Source organism: Leopardus geoffroyi, chromosome B2 (assembly GCF_018350155.1).
Source record: "Leopardus geoffroyi isolate Oge1 chromosome B2, O.geoffroyi_Oge1_pat1.0, whole genome shotgun sequence".
Taxonomy (NCBI): Eukaryota; Metazoa; Chordata; class Mammalia; order Carnivora; family Felidae; genus Leopardus; species Leopardus geoffroyi.
Genome location: NC_059332.1, coordinates 102220232 through 102240568, shown reverse-complemented (window position 1 = coordinate 102240568; position 20337 = coordinate 102220232). Strand labels below are relative to the sequence as shown.

Sequence of the window (20337 nt, the reverse complement as noted above, 5' to 3'; positions counted from 1 at the left end):
ATCTAAGACTTATTCTCCACCAAACTCAGGTGAGAATTGAATAAAACTATTCCTGGTGAATTTTTCTAAATAGACCGCCTCTCATTCTGCAGTTACTTAATCATTGAAAACATGTCAAGTGGGCATTATGTGTGTGAGTCTAAGCCAGGATCTGTAAAAGATACAAAGATGAAAAATACAGAGCCCTGTCCTTTGGGAGCTATGGTTGTGGAGAGGAAAAAAGTAAATATAATACAAGGCAAAGTGAAAAAATTGTTAGGTAGTCTGTAAGAACTCAAGAAAGTAGTGAGAAAGGAGAGATTACATTAGACCTGGGGCTTGGGAATGATTCAACCTGGGCCATGAATGATGAGCAATGATTTTAAACATGGAAACATGATACCCAATAGAAGGAACAGTAAGAGTAAAGTTATGGAAGTCTCTGTTTTCCATTCAATGGTCAATTTTTGATACAATGAGTAGATAGTGTAGCTCTTGGAATAAAATGCATCGAGGGACATGGTGGGAAATGAGACCAGACCACATATTAGTTTTCTATGTCTACTGTAACAACCACGAACTTAGTGTTTTAAAACAACACAAATGTATTATTTCATGGTTCTCTAGGTTAAAAGTCTCACAGGACTCTTACTGAGCTAAAATTGAGGTGCCAGTCCAGCTGTGCTTCTTTCTAGAGGAGAGAGAGAAGTCGTATCTTAGCTTCTTCCAGCCTCTACAGGCCCCTTATCTCCACCTTCAAATCTCCATGACCGCTCTTCCATTGTTGCATTTTCCCTTAATCAGAGCTGGAAAAGGTCTCTGCTTTTAAAGATCCATGTAATCAGTTTGGGCCCACCTGGATAATACACTATAATCTTCCCACCACAAGGTCCTTAATATATATAATCATACCTATAAAGGGTTTTTCGCCAAATAAGGTAACATTCACAGGTTTTAGGGATTAGGATGTGGAAATTTTAGAGGGCCATTATTCTGCCTACAACAGGTGGCTTAAGTCAGATCATGAGGGGAATTAGCCAAACATGATCTAGCTACATATTTCAGGCTTGGTAATATGAAGTATTATCCTAATGACAGTAGATGCAGTGAAAACAGGGGGGAGGGGAATGTTTGAAATAATCAAACCTATGTATCATTAGAAGCCCAGACCTCACAATTAAAGTGTATTCATATGATGTGCTCAGCCTTGTTTGCAAACAAATAAATGAGTAAGGTTTACAATTTGTCTATTAATTTGAGTCTGATCTCCTTCTCTCTTTTTTTTTTTTAATTTTTTTTTTTAACGTTTATTTATTTTTGAGATAGAGACAGAGCATGAACGGGGGAGGGTCAGAGAGAGAGGGAGACACAGAATCTGAAACAGGCTCCAGGCTCTGAGTGGTCAGCACAGAGCCCAACGCAGGGCTCGAACCCACGGACCGCGAGATCATGACCTGAGCCGAAGTCGGACGCTTAACCGACTGAGCCACCCAGGCGCCCCTTCTTCTCTCTTTCTTATGCCATTAGTGATACAAATGCCACTCTGAGTATCTTTGAACAAGGAAAAAGATATGTTTTGTTTTGTTTTACATTTAGGAACTACAGTTTTAATAGACATAACATGACTAAACATTTGACGTATCAAATAACTTTTTACAAATACATAGACATTTTTGGTAAATTTAATTTAACTCAACAAATTCACTGAAAAAATTTTTTTTTAATGTTTATTTTTGAGAGAGAGAGAGAGCGAGCAGGAGAGGGTCAGAGAAGAAGGCACAGAATCTGAAGCAGGCTCCGGGCTTCGAGCTATCAGTGCAGTGCCTGGTGCGGGGTTCGAACTCACAAACCGAACGGTGAAATCAGACCTGAGCCGAAGTCCGACGCTTAACTAACTGAGCCACCCAGGCGCTGCTCAACAAAGTCACTTTAAGTAAATAATTTATAAGTACTCACAATATACAAGGAATTTGATGTGTTTAATTAACTAATTAATTAATTAAATAGATACTTATTAAGGATTTAGTATGTGCCAAGCATGGCTTAGCCACTGGGAAGAAAGTAGTAAACAAAACAGGCAAAAACCCCTGCCATCATGGTGCTTCTATACTAATAGAGGTGATGGACAATATTCAAGATCACTGAATGGACTAACTAGTATTTTAGACCGTGATACAGAACAAAATAAAGCAAAAAATGGCAATATGAATTGTTAGGGCTTTTGAAGTTTCTGATGATGGAAATCACTGAAAAGGTGACTATAGGAAATGAAGAAGATTTAATCAGTCCGAATGCCACAGTTAGAATCTGAAGCTTCGGTTGATTGGTACAAGTTCTTCTGGATACTGGGTCCTTCCTCTTCCTCTGCAGCTCCTGGCCAATTTCAGGGAATGCTGGAAGGGCTGTGGGAGGGGCAAATATGGACCAGACCCAGTTCTGCCTTCCAGCAGCTTGTGTGGAGGGCTGACAGGGCTCAGATCATGGTGATCGAAGGTACAAAATTATTTCTAAAGCACCGCAAGGGATCAGGGAAACAGAGAACGGTTTCAGTAGATGTTCTGTTTATCACCAAGAATGAAAACGAGCCAGCAAGAATTTGATCTTACAGAATTCGAAAATCACTTCATCAGAGGGATAGGGGGTCACAGTTCCTTTTTGAATTTTTGTTTCTTTTATTATCCATATGAAGCCAGAACCTAAAGCAAACGAGGGAAAAGACAAGCTCCCGCAGAGTAGCTTGTAGGACAACAGTCGCGCGTTATCCTTGGTTTCGCTGTCCGCAGATTCAGTTACCCTTGGTCAACCGCAGTCGCAGGCGAGAACCAGATGATCCTCCGTCTGTGGAATCTGCGGAAGGTCAATATAGCCTAGCAATAGGGATACCCCACACCCTGCGGCGCTCGCGGCGCCTCATCACGTAGGGATTTTCTCATCCCGTGGCGTCGTAAGAAGGGTGAGTCCAGTACAGTAAGATATTTTGAGAGACAGAGAGAGAGAGAGAGAGACCACACTCCCAAATTTCTATTACGGTATATTGTTGTAATTGTTTTATTTTCTTACTCGTTTTTGTTGCTTATCTCTCACTGCGCCTGATTTAGAAATTAAACCTTATCATGGGTGTACCTGCATAGGAGAAAAGATGGTATAAGGTGCAGAACTATTTGCTGTTTCAGGTGTCCACTGCTTTGGGGTCTTGGAATGTATTTCTCCTGGATAAGGGGGGACTACCGTACCTCCATAATTTGGAGCATGCGAGCAAGGAGGGGGCTGGTGTTTCCTTACTTTGGGGCAGTTTCCCTCCACGGGTAGCAGGCTCCATGTGTACACTGGCAGCTAGAGTCTGCCGTTTGGAAACACAGGACCCTTGTCTGGCATCTTATTCCTGACGTCCTTGCCTGTCAGTCAGCCTTCAGCCACCTGGGTTCTTTCCATTGTGTTTTTGTTCCTTGTAATAAAGTGGATTTTCTTTCTTTGCGAATGAGCATAAAGATACCCAGAAAATAAACCAGGTGCCCATTTGCCAGGCTCCAGCAAGCACGCATGCAGATGAGGCGTCTCGGCCTCTCCTGTAGGTTTCCCAAGAGGAAAATGCTGCTGCTGACATGAATAGCAGAGGCCAGACAATGATTCTTAGGGAAGATAAACAGGCTTGCGATTCCCTCCTGACGGCTCCGCTCCTCTCCTCAATGACCGATCCTGGAGCAAAAGGTCATGGGGATAATTCTGCACCTGCAGCCTGGGAAGGCCAGGCTCAGGCCTTGCAAAGAGCTCTCCCATTATTGATGCTAATTATTATTGAGCCAAATGCACCCTTTTATTAAGGGGCAGGTGGGAGGCTCTGTCACTGTCAGGGCAATTCCACCAAGAGCAAGTATAGAATTCCTTGCACAGATGTACATATACCCAAGAAGCCCCAAGTGTTGCATATAGGCTGTTCCTAGAGAATACATCATTAGAAATTTCTGCAGTTCTATAACGAGATGGTCAGGACTCAGGTGAATGACAAATGCTGCCCAGTACCCCAACGCCAGATTATGGAGAGAAGAAGCATGATTTATTCATTAGGGCTTGAACTCAACTGCTGGGCCTCTGGGCAGCTTGTGAGATTTCGCACCCTGCCATCTGCACTCTGAGACTGCTTAACAACAACTTTGGAGACCTCGGAACCCTCTGGGGATTTGCTTCCATGGACATCCATCTGCTTTCTGGTGACTTTAATGGGAGGACAGGCCCAGTGAGGAGAATGAAGAACAGAGGAAATGAAAGGAAACTCACCCAGCTGTAGGTAAAGCAGGACTGGATTTAGCCAAATGCCAGAGTGGACGTAGGGACTTTCCCTTGACATTAACTGGCCCCTGTTTCGGAGAAGAATTTAAAAGAATGTTATATTTTCTTGCTTCTTCCATCATTTCTACTTTTTTCCTCCTTGGATTATAACTTAATAGTTTTTAAAGGTTGCTCTTACATGCCAAAATGGCGTTGGGAAACTGTATAAAGTGATAGTTGTGCTCAGATTTATAATTTTATTCCCAGTTCTAATTGTCTTATTTGTAAACACACAACCATACCCCTTAAGCCAACCATTGATTGGAGGAAAAGAATCTATATATTCAGTCATTCATCAAAGAATTATTGCACCTTGGGGCGCCTGGGTGGCGCAGTCGGTTAAGCGTCCGACTTCAGCCAGGTCACGATCTCGCGGTCCGTGAGTTCGAGCCCCGCGTCGGGCTCTGGGCTGATGGCTCAGAGCCTGGAGCCTGTTTCCGATTCTGTGTCTCCCTCTCTGTCTGCCCGCCCCCCCCCCCACCCCGTTCATGCTCTGTCTCTCTCTGTCCCAAAAATAAATAAACGTTGAAAAAAAAAATTAAAAAAAAAAAAAAAAGAATCATTGCACCTAGACTGTGTTCTGGGCATTTACTCTGGATTCTGACGCAACGATGAGGAAGGCCTTATCCTTCTCATTATTTATCTTTCTTCAGACGTTATGCTTTTCATCTCTGGAGGTTCTCTTTTTATATACCTTCCTTTCCTCATTTGGTACGTGCATGCTTTCTTCTACTTTTTTTTGAATAGATGGATATGGTTATAATAACTTTTTATGTCCTTGTCTACTAATTTTATCATCTGTGTAATTTCTGAGTCTGTTTCCATTAATAAGTATTTCTCCTCCTTATAGGCTTGTTTCTTTTTTTTTTTTTTTTTTTTTTATTTATTTTTGGGACAGAGAGAGACAGAGCATGAACGGGAGAGGGGCAGAGAGAGAGGGAGACACAGAATTGGAAACAGGCTCCAGGCTCTGAGCCATCAGCCCAGAGCCCGACGCGGGGCTCGAACTCACGGACCGCGAGATCGTGACCTGGCTGAAGTCGGACGCTTAACCGACTGCGCCACCCAGGCGCCCCAAGGCTTGTTTCTTTACATGTCTGATAATTTTTTATTTGATGCACATATTATGAGTTTATCTTTTTGAGTAAGGAATTTTGTTAAATATTGTTGAGCCTCTTGGGGATGCAGTGAAGTTACTTGGAAGCATTTTGAACGATTCAAGGCTAGAGTTTTTGTTATTGTTGTTAGATGGGACAATAATGCCATTTGAGCTCAGGCTAATTTTTCTCCATTATGGAGGCAGTACCCTTCTGAGTACCCTACTTAATGCCCTATGTACTGTGGAAATCCTTCACTCTGGTTGATTCCTGGTCTTGTGTGATCTCCAAAAATTGTTCCAACTGTTTTGGTGGTTCTTTCCCCAGCCTGGAGTGATTTCCTCACAGGCATGTGTTGTTCAGTTCTTAGTTGAAGATTTGAAGAGAACTTTCTGTAGGTGTCCAGAGTGGTCTCTCCATTATGGTACTCTGCCCTGGGGATTCTAGCTATCTTGGTCTATCTGTATCTTCAACCCTCTCCTCTCAGTTTTGAACCTGCTTCTCAATTACCTGGGGTGCCTGTTCAAATGGAGATTCTAAAGCCACCCATGTGAACTGGATTGTGATTTCTGGAGTTGAGGCCCAGAATTCTTCAGCTTCATAAGCTCTCACGGTGCCTATTTAATAATATTGACTTCTGAGGACCACCGTCCTGATAAAACCTTTCTCAAGATTTATCCTGAAGGTCAAATCCAACAGCCTTCTCTGAGTCTTCAGTCTCCTTGACTTTGCCTGAGATTCAGCCATGCTCATGCTCCTCTCTTGGATATCTTCAGCATTATAATGTATTAAAACAGGCATTTCCCAGTTATCCCAGCTTAACAATAACCCACATATTGAGCCAGGGAGAAGAGCTTGGCCTATGATTGAGGGACCCAAGGCCTAGACTGGACAGTGCCACTGACTTGCTCCATTACGCTGTATCTAGATTTTTGTGTCCCATCTGCAAAATTGAAAATAATAATTAAATCTACTTCATCAGGTGGCTGTAATGATCAAATTAAAATGGGCAAAATGCATATACTTAGTCCAAGGATTTGTCAACTTTTCTTACATGTGTCATCTCTTTGTCCTTTCCTTCTACATTCCAGGAGTATCCCTCAGGGACATAGTCCAGCTTATATATTTTATCTTCTGCTGTGTCCAGTACACCGCTCAGCTCATTTATTGAATTTTTATTTTTCTAAGATCTCTAATTGTTTCTTTTTCATAGAATCCTGTTTTTTGTCTTATGGATGTGTTATCAATTAAAACATTCTGAGGATGTTTTATTATCCCTATCCCTATCCCTATCCCTATCCCTATCCCTATCCCTACTAATTATACTTACACATTTTATATGAGCTGTCTTCTGTTTGTTCTTTCAACTTGGTTGTGTTGGGTGTTCTTTTATTTGGTGAATATGGTGCCTCCTTTGGTGTGGTGTTGGTTTCCCTCAAATCTTTAGTGAATCTTGATTGTTCATATTTGCACGTGATAATCAATATTTAATTGTTTGTGAATATATGATCTGATTAACATAGGGTTCTGTAGAAATGTATGGAAGGATGAGTGGTCCTGCCAGATCACGAAGATTCTTTCAGAGTGTAGGAGCTCTCTATTCATTCCGTGGTCTTTAATTAGTTGGGGAACAGCTCTACTTATCTAGGCCCAATATTTATTCTGGGAATCTTTTATACCAAAAATATACACTCCAGAAAGTCCTGTATTTTAGAGAGTCCTTTAGCATGGGAAGCTGAAGTCTATTGCTCTCCTTGTTTATTTCTTTTTCTGGCTTCCTAGTTGAGGATGATGTTTCCTCAGACTTTGCTCTGTTTTTCTCTCTATTCCCATCACAGTGCTAAGAATCCTATCCTGGAAGATAACTCACTTTTTAAGAACCCATATTTTCTTCGGAGGTTTAGTTAAAGATAGGGTTTGTGGAAGAATCATAGTTACCATCTGTAGCTTACTATAAGTGGGCATAAAAGGGGTCAAATTGGGCTAGTTATTCAGATTATGGCACTTTGATTATTCTGATTATTTCCTAAGGCCCTCTTGTTTGTTGACTCTGAGGTTGTTTATATATGCAATTGCTTTTAACAGTAATTTTCTCATCTGTGTGCTTTGGGCTATTGTTTTCTCTAATTTTGTTTCCCTGACATTCTAACTCCATCTGCTTCCTATCTTTCAGGAATTCCTCAAAATTTCCCAGGAGCTGGTGGCATTCTTTCTGTTTGTCACTGTTGCTGTGGATTTTTACCTTTTAAAAACATTTAAAGATGTATGTGCTCAACCCCCATCTTGAAATAATCTTTACTGTGCTACCTCTACTTTTAATAATCTAAGAAAAGCAGGTGATTAAATATGTTCAAGTATTTAGTATTGATTTTAAATATGTTTCAGAGTGATTTAAGTATATTCTCAGATAATAGTTTTTCTAGATGTGTCCCCAAATTTTGAATGTGCAGCTCATTTAGAACTTGTAACCATTTTTAGGTAGTTGCTTTATAGAAGATCTCATATCTGATCCCATAATTGGTTGATAAATTGAAAACTTTGTTGAAACAGGGAATTATTAAAATGACACATGAATATATTTTATTTCAATGTAAATATATACATATACATTATTGTGTCAATCTTTTGATTAAGGGTGATTTTCATTTTGAGTATAGATGCTATGTTTATAATTCCAATTTATCTGTCTTGTATAGGCCATGTCCATAAGGCATCATCTATGTTTTTTAGTTTTGGTTTCTCTATAATGGAGAGGAGCTTAAAGCCATCTGAGTGGTGGATTCCTCTGTATCTTTAAAATTCCCACCCCCTTGTCCCAGTCATTCATAGTGTCCTAATCCACACCTAGTTTGCAAGAATTATTTTAACAATTCTCCTTATCAAAATCTTTCAAAGTAGTTTTTATGGAAATAATTCTCTTTGTTCTCCCATTTCATTTGTTTATGCAACATTTAAATTACACAGTTGCAACAATAAGTACCATAGATGATAAACAGCTTTGGATCTGTTATGAGTAGCTTATCATCACTCATTCCACAAATAAAGTCTAAGCATTCCACTAGGTTCCAAGGATATAGAGATCCATATGATGAATAAAAACAGGTTAAAAAAAAGAAATATACACAAAAAACTCAGAAACAGGCTAGTATATGCATATGTGATAAAGAGACATCATAAATAATGGGGAAAGAGTTAATTTTCTAGTAGATTATGTTGGGATGATAATTATTCACTGTATGGAGAAAAAATCCTATATATAGTGATAGACTCCAGATGGATTAAATACTTAAATATGAAAGGCAAAATTATAAAGCTAATAAAAGAAAATATAAGAGCTATCTTTGTGATGGGGTGGGGCAGAACTTCTTAAATAAAATGAATTCTAATCTATGGGGAAAATTTTAATTATTTTTATTTTAAATGTGTATTTATTTTGAGAGAGAGAGAGAGAGAGAGAGAGACAGACAGACAGAGGAAGAGAGAAGCCAGGGATGAACAGAAAGAGAGGTAGAGAGAGAATCCCAAGAAGGCTCCACTCTTGTCAGTGCAGAAGCCTACACAGGGCTTGACCTCACGAATCAATCATGAACAGAACTGTGAGATCCTGATCTGAGCTGAAATCAAGAGTTGGATGCTCAACCAACTGAGCTACCCAGATGCCCCTTGATTATTTTTACATCAAAAAATTAAGCATTTTCTGTTCAGTAAGGGATTTATTTTATTTTTTTTAATGTTTATTTATTTTGAGAGAGTTCAGTGGGGAGGGGCAGAGAGAGAGGAGAAAGAGAATCTCAAGCAGGCTCCATGCTGTCAGCACAGAGCCTGAAGTGAGACTTGATCCCACAAACCACGAGTTCGTGACCTGAGCCGAAATCAAGACTTGGACACTCAACTGATTGAGCCACCCAGGTGCCCCGTGTTTAGTGATGGACTTAGTGGGCACTATAATTAGTGGGCAGATATAAAATTGGGAAAATATGTTTCAAATGTCTAAACCTAGGAATGGATGGCGAATACACAGAAACACCTGAAAATAATTACCAACAAAAAGACAGCAATTCCAGTAGAAATATGGACGATGATGTAGAAAAGAGGAACCTCCAAAAGGCTAAATATATAGAGTGATTCTCAAACGCATTAGTAATTGGAGAAATGTAAATTAAAAACAAATATGATTTTACATTGTTAGTGAGACAAAATTTGGGAGGTAAGTAATGTCAAATGTTGGAGAAGCTGTGAGTATATTGATATTCTCATGCTCTACTAGTAAGAGGTTGACAGATTAAGCCATTTTGGAAAGAGTATGTTTGCACTACATTGTCAAATAAGTATGAGAGTTTTCTGTGACCTAGCAATTTAGCTCTTAGGAAATATTTATATTTATGCACGCACACATATATGTATGTATTTAACATATGTGTATATAGATGTATGCACTATGCACACAGACAGTATTAACATACACATACTAAAGAAATTCTTACAAGATCTAAAGGGGACTCGTAAATGAATGCTTGCTGCTCCATTATTGTGGTAATCAAGATTTGGAAACAAACAGTAAATGTCTTGGGAGAACAAATAGGTAAACTGTGGCAGCTGTCTACCAGAGAACATTATGCACCAGTTGGAAATAATTGATTAAATGTACACATAGCACCATGGACGAATTTAAAAAACTTAGTTAAGTAAACAAATCAAAACACAGAATAAGTTTAATCCCCAAATTAAAACATGTATGATAAAAGGACCACTCATAAAAATGTTAAAAACATATGCACATAAACCAGGAAGCATTTACAAGAGTGTCTGTTGTCATATTACACAGATTGCCTATGTGATGGCAAAGAGGAATTGGAATATTATATAGAGATTAAAGAATTAAATAAATGAGTAAATAAATAGGTAAAACTAAGTGGTGGGTGGTCTTACAAGGACCCAAGTGTGACAATGTGCAATGAACTTGGAAGCAAGATTAATCCATCTCTCCTCACTTGAAGACCAAATTATTTAGAAGAAAAGAAACCTCCATAAAACATAAACCCAGTTCTCTTAGGGCTCATGGAATGACTACGTACTCATATAGTAGAATACAGTAAGAACCATTACTGAAAGAATAAAGTTTGATAAAGGATAACTTGGGAGACTTTCTAGAAGGGTCGACATGTAAACTCAATTATGAAAGATGAATCTGAATTAGCCAGGTGAAGTGGATAAAAAATAAAGAAAATGAGACAATGTTTTCAATAAGAAAGAATATTTATACATTTCAGTGTGGTCACATTTATAGTTTATCATCCCCTAAATTGGTTTCGGAAAGATTTTATGTCCTGATCTTAGATACCTCTTAGGACACATTTGCTGAGAGTTTATCATGTGATAATAATGTTTGAAAATTTAAAATATTTATGGGAAATCCATATTTAGAAGTGTTTATAATCACATATCAGTTAGATACTGCATTTGGCTGTAAGAGAGACCTGAAAAACAATGGGTTAAGTAAGGTAGAGATTTATTCTTCTTTTACATAAAAGAAGCCTGGAGGCTTGCTGTCCAGGCCATCCAAGATCTGTGGTGGCCAAATGTCACGGTGATGATTAATTTTGTGTGTCAGCTTGGGCCACGGAGTGGCCAGATATTTAATCAAAGATTTTTCTGGGTGTGTCTGTGAGGGTGTCTGGATTAGATTAACATATGAATTGGTAGACTGAGTAAAGCAGATTGTCCTCCCTAATGTGGGTAGGCCGAATCCAAGCTATTGAAGTTTCAATAGAAGCAAAAGGCTGAGTAACAGGGGCTCCTCCTGCCTGACTGCCTTCAAACTAGGACATTGTTTTTCATTTTTTTTCCAGTCTTCAGACTCTAATTGAAACATCAACTTTCCTGGGTTTTCAGTTTGCTGCAGACTGCAGATCTTGGGACTTTATAATCATGTGAACCAATTCCTTATGATAAATCATATCTATATGCATATACATGGTCATTTGTATAGATATTGTATAGATATGATATACGTATCTATATGCATATCTATATGCATATATCTATATATGTGTATATATACATATATGTGTGTGTGTGTGTGTGTGTGTGTGTGTGTGTGCATATATGTCATTTAAATATTTAACAACAGAATATGGTGGTTCTAGTTCTCTGGAGAACCCCCTAGCTAATATAGTCACCACTCTTCCAGTGTCCTTCTCTTGTTCATTTCCGGCCTTTTGAATGCTGGCTCTTATCCTGGAGCTTCAGCCCTTATATTTGTGTTCTAGGCAACAAGACTGTGAAAGGTGGAAAGGCTAACACCTAACCAAGTCACCCCACCTATACCTTCTGCTTTGCTCTATTGGCCACTCATGTGTCCATCTTTATCTGAAAAGGAAGCTGGGAAATGTAGTTTCTCAGCTTGGCGCACTGTCACACCCACACGCAACAGAAAGCAGGGTTCTGCTATTCAGTGAGACGCAGAGAAGGAATAGTAGATAGGTACTTACCAGCTTCTGTCACAGCAGCCAATGCCCTTTGTGTATAGTAGACATTCCATAAATGTTAATTGAATAAAAAATTATATTTTCATAAAATCATTCTTTTATCATAGAATTGTAGAGAAACATAATATTCATCTTTGAGTCTTATTCGTCTCTTTCAGTTTGACTAATTCTTGCAAAAATTACTATAAAATATAAATTCTGAAAAAATGCTGTTGAATAACTTTTATGTACCACAAAGTTTTCAGTTAAGTTAATGAATTATTATAGAAGAATCTTTAGCAAAAACAGATAAAATGTTATCAGGCAGATAAAAATGATATGAACATACAAGTTATTTCAGTGTAAATCAATCCTTCTAAGTTGTTCTAGCATATTTGAAAAAATACGTACTTTTGAGAAGTTTAAACATCACCTATCAGGCTTATAATATTATTAATTTACTAAAAAAAATTTTCCTTGTTGAAAGTAAAAGCTAAATTTCAGTCTAGACCCTGAACAATCTTACAACAGAAACAGATGAACGCTATTTCGTGGAAATTTTAGCTAACAGATATATTTACTCCTAACCCTAAAACATAAAATATACATATTTCATGCATTTTAAATGTGTGTTTTCAGTATTTATTGGTGATTCATTATGTTGAAATATTTTATGCTTTTTTCTTTTTCTTTTTCTTTTTTTTTTTTTTTTTAGCGTGGGACAGAATGGCAGAACTCGTGACTGAATCGCGTAAATCTTAACATTCTATGCTCAGAGAAGAGGTAGGTCAATATAGTAATTCATTTGTCCTATTGCTGCATTAGAAGTCAGTTACACTTAAAATACACATACTGGCGCGTGCGCACGCACACACACACACACACACACACCTCCTGGCATTAGCTTAAAAGCAGAAATGACCAGACTAAATAGCTTACTCATGGAAAAAGGAAAACTCACTTAACCACTGCAGAAATGACACTTTCTGATTTTGAAAAGGGATCACTGGTGGGCCACCTCAGCTCCTGCCCTGGGAGAGTTCTCAGTGTGAGTGACGCTGTGGCTGGTGCTGCAGGCTCTGGTAGAAGGGTCTCCAGGGCAATAGGATCCCATGGCAACGGGAGATAAAAATGACTCAGCCTTCTGCTGCCAAAGCCTTTTGCCAGGCTGTGAAGAGTGAGGATGTATGAACTATGATTAGTCCTTGGTATTAATAGCTGGGAAATGTGCTGCTCAACTGTAAATGCAATCTGTTTAACCTGAATATTCACTGGTCTGTATTCTTTGTCCCTATTAGCCAACCATTGCCACCCTTTATCAACCATCTCAGTGATAGTATGTGAATCTGTGATGTAAGATCTAGTCACTGAAATTATAGATTATTGCTAAAATCAAACAAAATGGCATGTCATATTCGGAAAGAAGTGATGTCATTACCTAAAAATTTCTTACTTTCTCAGATTAGGAAGGGACAACTTTCTGATTTAAGTATTGAACGACAGAAAACAGTTATTGGCTTTTGATAATACCAGAAAATTTGTTTTTCTACTTTGTAATGTATTCCACAATGGGAATAATATTTGACTCTAGTGTTTTGAAACTGTATTATTTTAATTCAATTTTTAGAATTTATTTATTTTTTTTTTCAACGTTTATTTATTTTTGGGACAGAGAGAGACAGAGCATGAACGGGGGAGGGGCAGAGAGAGAGGGAGACACAGAATCAGAAACAGGCTCCAGGCTCTGAGCCATCAGCCCAGAGCCTGACGCGGGGCTCGAACTCCCGGACCGCGAGATCGTGACCTGGCTGAAGTCGGACGCTTAACCGACTGCGCCACCCAGGCGCCCCAGAATTTATTTATAACACATCATATATTAATAATATTCCTTTTGTTGCTATTATTTTTTTTAAAATAATTGGTATTGTAAAAGCTACATTTAAGTGACAATAATTGAAGAAAACTCACAGTTCCTATTCTATAATTCAGATCAGTATGATTACACTATTTTTGAGATTAGTTCTATACCAAATTTATGATAGAAGCTATGATTTGAGGTTATAAAATATATGCAAGGTATTTTACATACTTTCTGATATTCCTTTCACAATTTGGTCTATAATTCTGGAAGTAAAAAAAGTAAAATCGAACTTCGTGACTGAATTTGGCTAAAGTTTGGAACAAAGATTCAAGAAATATTTCCCATTATTTTTCATGAGAAAATGATATATTTTCTCATGCAACTCTCATGGCGTTACCCCACAAAAGGGGGGCGGGAGGGGCATGGGTTATATGTAGTGCTACCTTTCACAGAGTCAAGTTCCACAGAAATGTATACAAATGAATATTGAAGAGACCACATAGAGAAGTTGAAACATGTCTTTGTAGAATAATATTCCTGGCATCGGGGCTTTAAGCTGTGAGGTTTTTAACTCCTCTTTTGGGGTCTTCAATAACTCATGTGACTTGGCCATCTGAGCATTCCAAACCTAGGACTGACCTTCAGATATTTATCTTGTAGCCAGTTGCTCAAAACAGCTGTGTTAAAGAATCGCTACCCAACCTTACTTGAAAAGTGAATGATTCTGGAAATGTGTCATCCAATTAAGTCAGGTCTAATTAGGATAGTATCTCTATCCAATCTAGGGTGCCCAAGACCTATAGCACTGCCCTCTGGTGGCAAGCTTTGCTCATGCAGTCTCACAGGTGTGGTTGATTGCTCCTCTGTCAAGGTCAGTTGAGTTGAGCTGTTAGAATACCTTCTCCAAATTGATGTCCTGGTTCAACAGCTGTTCCTCTTAGGCAGTGCATCTCAAAGTGTGGTCTCTAGACCAGCAGTATCGGAATCACCTGGATCTTGGTAAAAATGTGCATTTTGGGGGCCCATAACTTTTGAATAGAAAATTCTAGAGATCGGGAGCAGAGATCTGGATTCGGTTTTAATAAGCCCTTCAGGTGATTTGAATGCCCACTGAAGTTTAAGAATCACTGTCGTCATTTTCTGCTTAGTTGTTAAAACTCTCCAGAAACACCCATACCTGTAATGGTGCTTCGTTGGAGCCCCAACTTCTTTCTCTTAGTCACAGCCTCACTTCTTAGCCTCCACAAACACCAGAATCCCATGTTTGTTAATAGAAACTTTGAACAGTTGCAAGCAGTGCTGCACTGAGTATTTGTGGTTTATACATCACTGCTTTTGTGTGCATTTCCACAGTATCAATTCCTGAATGGTAAATTGCTGAAACAAAGAGTATATATATATATATATATATATATATATATATATATACACATGTGTAGTCATATATTTTCTTATTTCTTGTATTCGTGATGCTCTGGCATCTGGGGCCTTGCTGATCCTGGAGAGACTGTCCCTTCTTGGGTTACTTCATTTTAAGAGATAGCATACAACTTGCCTGAAAACACACCTTTGATATGCAAATCAACCAAATCCAGAGTCCATACATGAACTCTGTCTGGTTCTTATATTCCAGGATTCCAGTATTCCTCTGCCTCAAATATCCTGTAGCCCAGAGCCTACTGAAAGTATTCAAACTCCCTAATCCTAGATCTGCTCAAGTTGTTTACCCTGCCTTGGCCATCCCTTATTACAAGAACCACAGTAAAGTCTCTTGCTCACACCTTACCCTCACTTCTGCGTCTTGACTGCCCCTGGGGCTTCCCTGTGAATCTGCCAGTGTCGCCTTCCCGTTCCTCTTGGGAACTGTCATTAACAAATACCTTTTTTAAAAAAAAATTAATATTTTTAATTTGAATGCAGTTAACACACAGTGTCATATTAGTTTCAAATGTACAACACAGTGATTCAACAAGTCTGTACACTATGCTGGGCTCACCACAAGTATAGTTGCCATCTGTCACCATGCAACACTATTACAGCAACATTGACTGTATTCTCTATTCTGTGCCTTTTATTCTCATGACTTATTCATTCTATAACTGGAAGTCTGTGTCTCCCCCTCCCTTTCACCCATTTTGCCCATCTCCCCACACCTCTCCTCTCCAGCAAACATCAGTTTGTTTTCTATGCTTACAGGCCTGATTCTGCTTTTTGAACAAACTGTCTTTTCAATGATGATTGTTTTTTGATTCGTTAGCCTTACCATCTCTGAATACAAACAAAATCCCCAGGTACATTTTCAAACAATATATGAAACACTGTGCGGTGGTATTACAGAGAGGTTAAGGTCATGAACTCTGGTGCCAGAGTATCTGGATTTAAATTCCAGCGTCTCTACTTCATAGGTATGTGAACATTTTACTAAGTGAGTTATCTGACATCTCCATGGCTTGAGTTTCTTATCTGTAAAATGGAAGAATACACCAGTATCTACCTTACAGAGTCACTGTAAAGATTAAATATAAATAAATGTAGAATACGTTTAAAAATACATAGCATATAATAAGTACTGGGTATCATTATTGTTGATAAACCTGCCTACTCAACTTCTAAAAGTTGAAACAATTTATTCTTCATTAAGAATATTCGTGTAAGTCTGTTTATCTACATTCTTTAGAGCCCTGGATAGTTGAATAATATTAATTTATTGAAATTAAATTTTACTGAAATTGAATAATTTTTAAATCTTAACTCATCTAATAGATTTTTAAAAAATAATCCCTGTTGGCATTGTTCCACTACTGGAATGAGTGAACATTTTAGAATGTGTTGAACTTTTGATTTGCTTCTTCTGTGAATGATCTACTTGTTCTCTTCAAATTATTTGTATTATTTGACTAATGAATATTAGCCCAATGTTTGAAATTGAAAATGTTTTTTGTGATTATGTCTTAATATTTTTGTGTCCTCATTCATCATAGAAACATTTTAAATTTGATATGGGTAACTGGTCATACTCCCCCTCTGTGGCTCTTGGGCTTTATTTATTTAAAGATTCTTTTGTGTTTTCTTCTAGTACTTGTATAGTAACATTCCTTCATTTACAATTCAATTCTTCTAAGCTACGCATCTTAAGAGAGGGTTTCTTATATTCAGGCAAGCCAATGTCAACACAGTCATAAAAATTCCCTGAAATTTTCCTCATTTACTTCTTTCTGGTCTCACCCGACCTGTTTTTAGCACTCTCTCATATGTGAAATATGGAGCAGAAACTGTTACCACGGCAATATCTCAATAGAAAGTTCCTATGTAAGGAATATACCTATCTTAACCATCAACACAGTAACTTTGTTTGGAAATTAAATTCTCTATGGTGACAGAGTCCAAATCTGTGTATATCCTGGTCCTCACCCACCTGACTAAATAGATAAAGTGCTTCTCAAGTTCTTTTCATGGGTCCCAATTTTGCTAATTTCCACAGACACATAGACAACCCTCTCACCAATGCACTCTAGTTTGTGTGATCCCTCCTTTTTTCTTTCACTGATGTTAACACTGTTGTCCTACTGAAAAGTCATTTCTAGACTCACTGGGGATTCTTTCTTTTTTTTTTTAGTTAAAAAAATTTTTAATGTTTATTTTTGAGAGGGAGAGACAGAGAGAGACAGAGACAGAGAGTGAATGGGAGAGGGGCAGAGAGAGAGGGAGACACAGACTCTGAAGCAGGCTCCAGGTTCTGAGCTGTCAGCACAGAGCCCAATGTGGGGCTCAAACTCATGAACTGCGAGATCATGACCTGAGCCAAAGTCGGATGCTTAACTGACTGAGCCACCCAGGCACCCCAGATTCTTTCTGATCATTATCCAAGTTCCATTCTCTATTGCATATTTGTATTAATTTATTCATTAATTGAAAGTTATATTACTAATTAATTATAGAGGCCTATCTGCAGCAGGCACTTGGGATACATCAATGACACAAATCCCAATGGCAGATATTCCTGTCCTCATGAAGTTTTTTGTTTGTTCATTTGTTTGGTTTTTTTTTTTTTTTTTTTTTGGTTTGTTTTTTGAGAGAGGGAGTGTGAGCAGGGGAGAGGGGCAGAGAGAGAGGGAGAGAGGGAAAGAATCTCAAGCAGGCTCCATGCTGAGCTTGGAGCCCTACGTGGGGCTCGATCCCATGACCCTGGGATCATGACCTGAGCCGAAATTAAGAGTCAGACGCTGAACTGGCTGAGCCACCCAGGAACCCCCTTTATGAAGTTTTAATCTCAGAACTTTTTATAGTGGCCGGAACGCAGTGTGTATATGTGTGTATAGAATAGCAGAATGGGCATGTAGATAATTAGTTAGAAGTGTTAACTGATTTGAATGCAGCTATTTTCTTCTCTCAGCTATATGTGTGTGTGTGTGTGTGTGTGTGTGTATGTATACACATACATATATTTTTTCAATTAAATTAATGGGCTTAATTTGTTAGAACAACTTCAGGTTTGCAGATAAATTGTGGAGGTAGTACAGAGTTTATACATCTTCACGTCCTCTCCCCTTGCCCTCTTCCCCTATTAACATCTTGCATTAGTGTGGTTCATTTGTTACCCCTGATTAACCAAAACTGATATATTATCATTAAAGTCCACAGTTTATATTAGGGTTCACTCCATGTGTTGTACATTCTATGAGTTTTGACACATGTATGCTGTGATGTATCTATGATTGCTGTATCATACAGAATGATTTCATTGCTCAAAAAATCTCTTCTGTTTCATCTGTTCATTTCTTGTCTTCCTCCCCATCCCTTAACCCTTAACCTCTGAAGACCACTGATCTTTTTACCATTTCTGTGGTTTTGCCTTTTCCAGAATATTATAGAGTTGGAATCAGCCGGTTTGTGTGTCTTTCACATTGAATTCTTTCACTTAGCAATATGCATTTAAGGTTTATCCATCTCTTTTTGTGGCTTGATAGCTCATTTCTTCTTATCATTGAATCATATTCCATTTTATGGATATGCCACAATTTCTTTTTTTAAAAATTTTTTTACATTTATTTATTTTTGAGAGACAGAGTGAGACAGAGCACAAGTGGGGGAGGGGTAGAGAGAGAAGGAGACACAGAATCCCAAGCAGGCTCCAGCCTCTGAGCAAGCATTCAGCACAGAGCCTGACGCGAGGCTCGAACCCACGAACTGCAAGATCATAACCTGAGTCGAAGTCGGGCACCCAACTGACTAGGCCACCCAGGCGCCCCAAATATGCCACAATTTCTTTATCCATTAACTTATTATTATTATTATTATTTTCATTAACTTATTGAGGGACACCTTGGTTTGTTCCAGTTTTGACGATTACAGTTGACATTAGAACAACGCAAAGGTTAGCAGATTCCCCACCACAGTTGAAAATCCACATATAATTTTTTACTTCCCAAAAAGTTAACTACTGATAGCTTACTGTGGACTGGACACCTTACCAATAACATAAACAGTTAATTAACACATATTTTGTATATTATATGTATTATATACCTCATTCTTATGATAGAGTAAGCTATAGAAAAAATGTTATTAAGGAAATCATCAGGAAGAGAAAATACATTTATAGTACTGTACTGTAAAAAATCCATGTGTAAATGGACCCATGCAGTTCAGACCCATGTTGTTCATGGGTCAGCTGTGTAAGTAAAGATACTATAAACATTCCTATGCAGGTTGTATGTGTATATATATTAATTTTTATCTCATTTGAGAAAATGAGTAGAGTTGTGGCATAAGACTGTATTTAACTTTGTGAGAAACTGCCAGACTGTCTTCCGAAAAGATTGTACCATTTTGTACTTCACCAGCAATGGATGAGGTTTCCTGTGGCTTCACAGCCTCATCAGCATTTGGTAGTGTCAGTTTTTTAGATTTTAGCCATTCTAATAGTTATGTAGTGGTTATCTCTTTGTTTTAAGTTTTCAATCCCCTAGTGATATAACATATTCTTTTAAAATGCAAAAAAAATTAATGGAGTGTCTGGGTGGCTCAGTCGGTTGAACATCTGACTTCGGCTCAGGGCATGATCTCGCCTTTGTGGGTTTGAGCCCCGCTCTGTGCTGACAGCTCAGAGCCTGGAGCTTGCTTCAGATTCTGTCTCACTCTCTCTCTCTCTGCCCCTTCCTCCCTCGTGCTCTGTCTCTCTGTCTCTCTCTCACAAAAAAAACATTAAAAAAATTAAAATGCAAAAAATTTAAGAAGTATTAAGTTAGTATCAGTCGTTAACATGACATCATCAGTTAAGGAAACAAACATGGCCATTTCCTTTTTTCTCCACTCAAATTTATCTTCAGTGGATCCTAGTACTTACAAGATGATATATATATATTATTTGATATGAATTGAAAGACTCTTTCTTATCTAATCCTAATTCTTTAGCCCAAGTTCCTACCCTTTCCTTTCTGTTTTTGCTAAAAGGCATAGATTACTCTTTCGCATTTTTAAAATATGGGCTATAGTATATCAAGACTCTGTCCCTTTGCACAGATGAATCCTGCTAGAAATGCCCCCTTGCCTTTGGTTTCCTTCACTTGACAGTGTCTACCCTTTCTGCTATAGTTGTCTTCTCTCT

At 38.3% G+C, this 20337-nt stretch overlaps 1 protein-coding gene across 1 annotated transcript in view; it reads right to left on the bottom strand.

The window, feature by feature from the left end:
- Positions 1-1939: 1939 nt before the first annotated feature.
- Positions 1940-20337, bottom strand: part of LOC123609941 — a 28146-nt gene continuing 9748 nt past the window's right edge. The window contains exons 2-5 of the mRNA XM_045500932.1: positions 15517-15610; positions 12831-13236; positions 4255-4334; positions 1940-2826 (exon numbers count right to left, since the gene is read on the bottom strand). Of these exons, the coding sequence (XP_045356888.1) occupies positions 2765-2826; positions 4255-4334; positions 12831-13236; positions 15517-15610 (642 nt within the window). The 3' untranslated portion in view covers positions 1940-2764. The remainder of the gene's footprint in view (positions 2827-4254; positions 4335-12830; positions 13237-15516; positions 15611-20337) is intronic.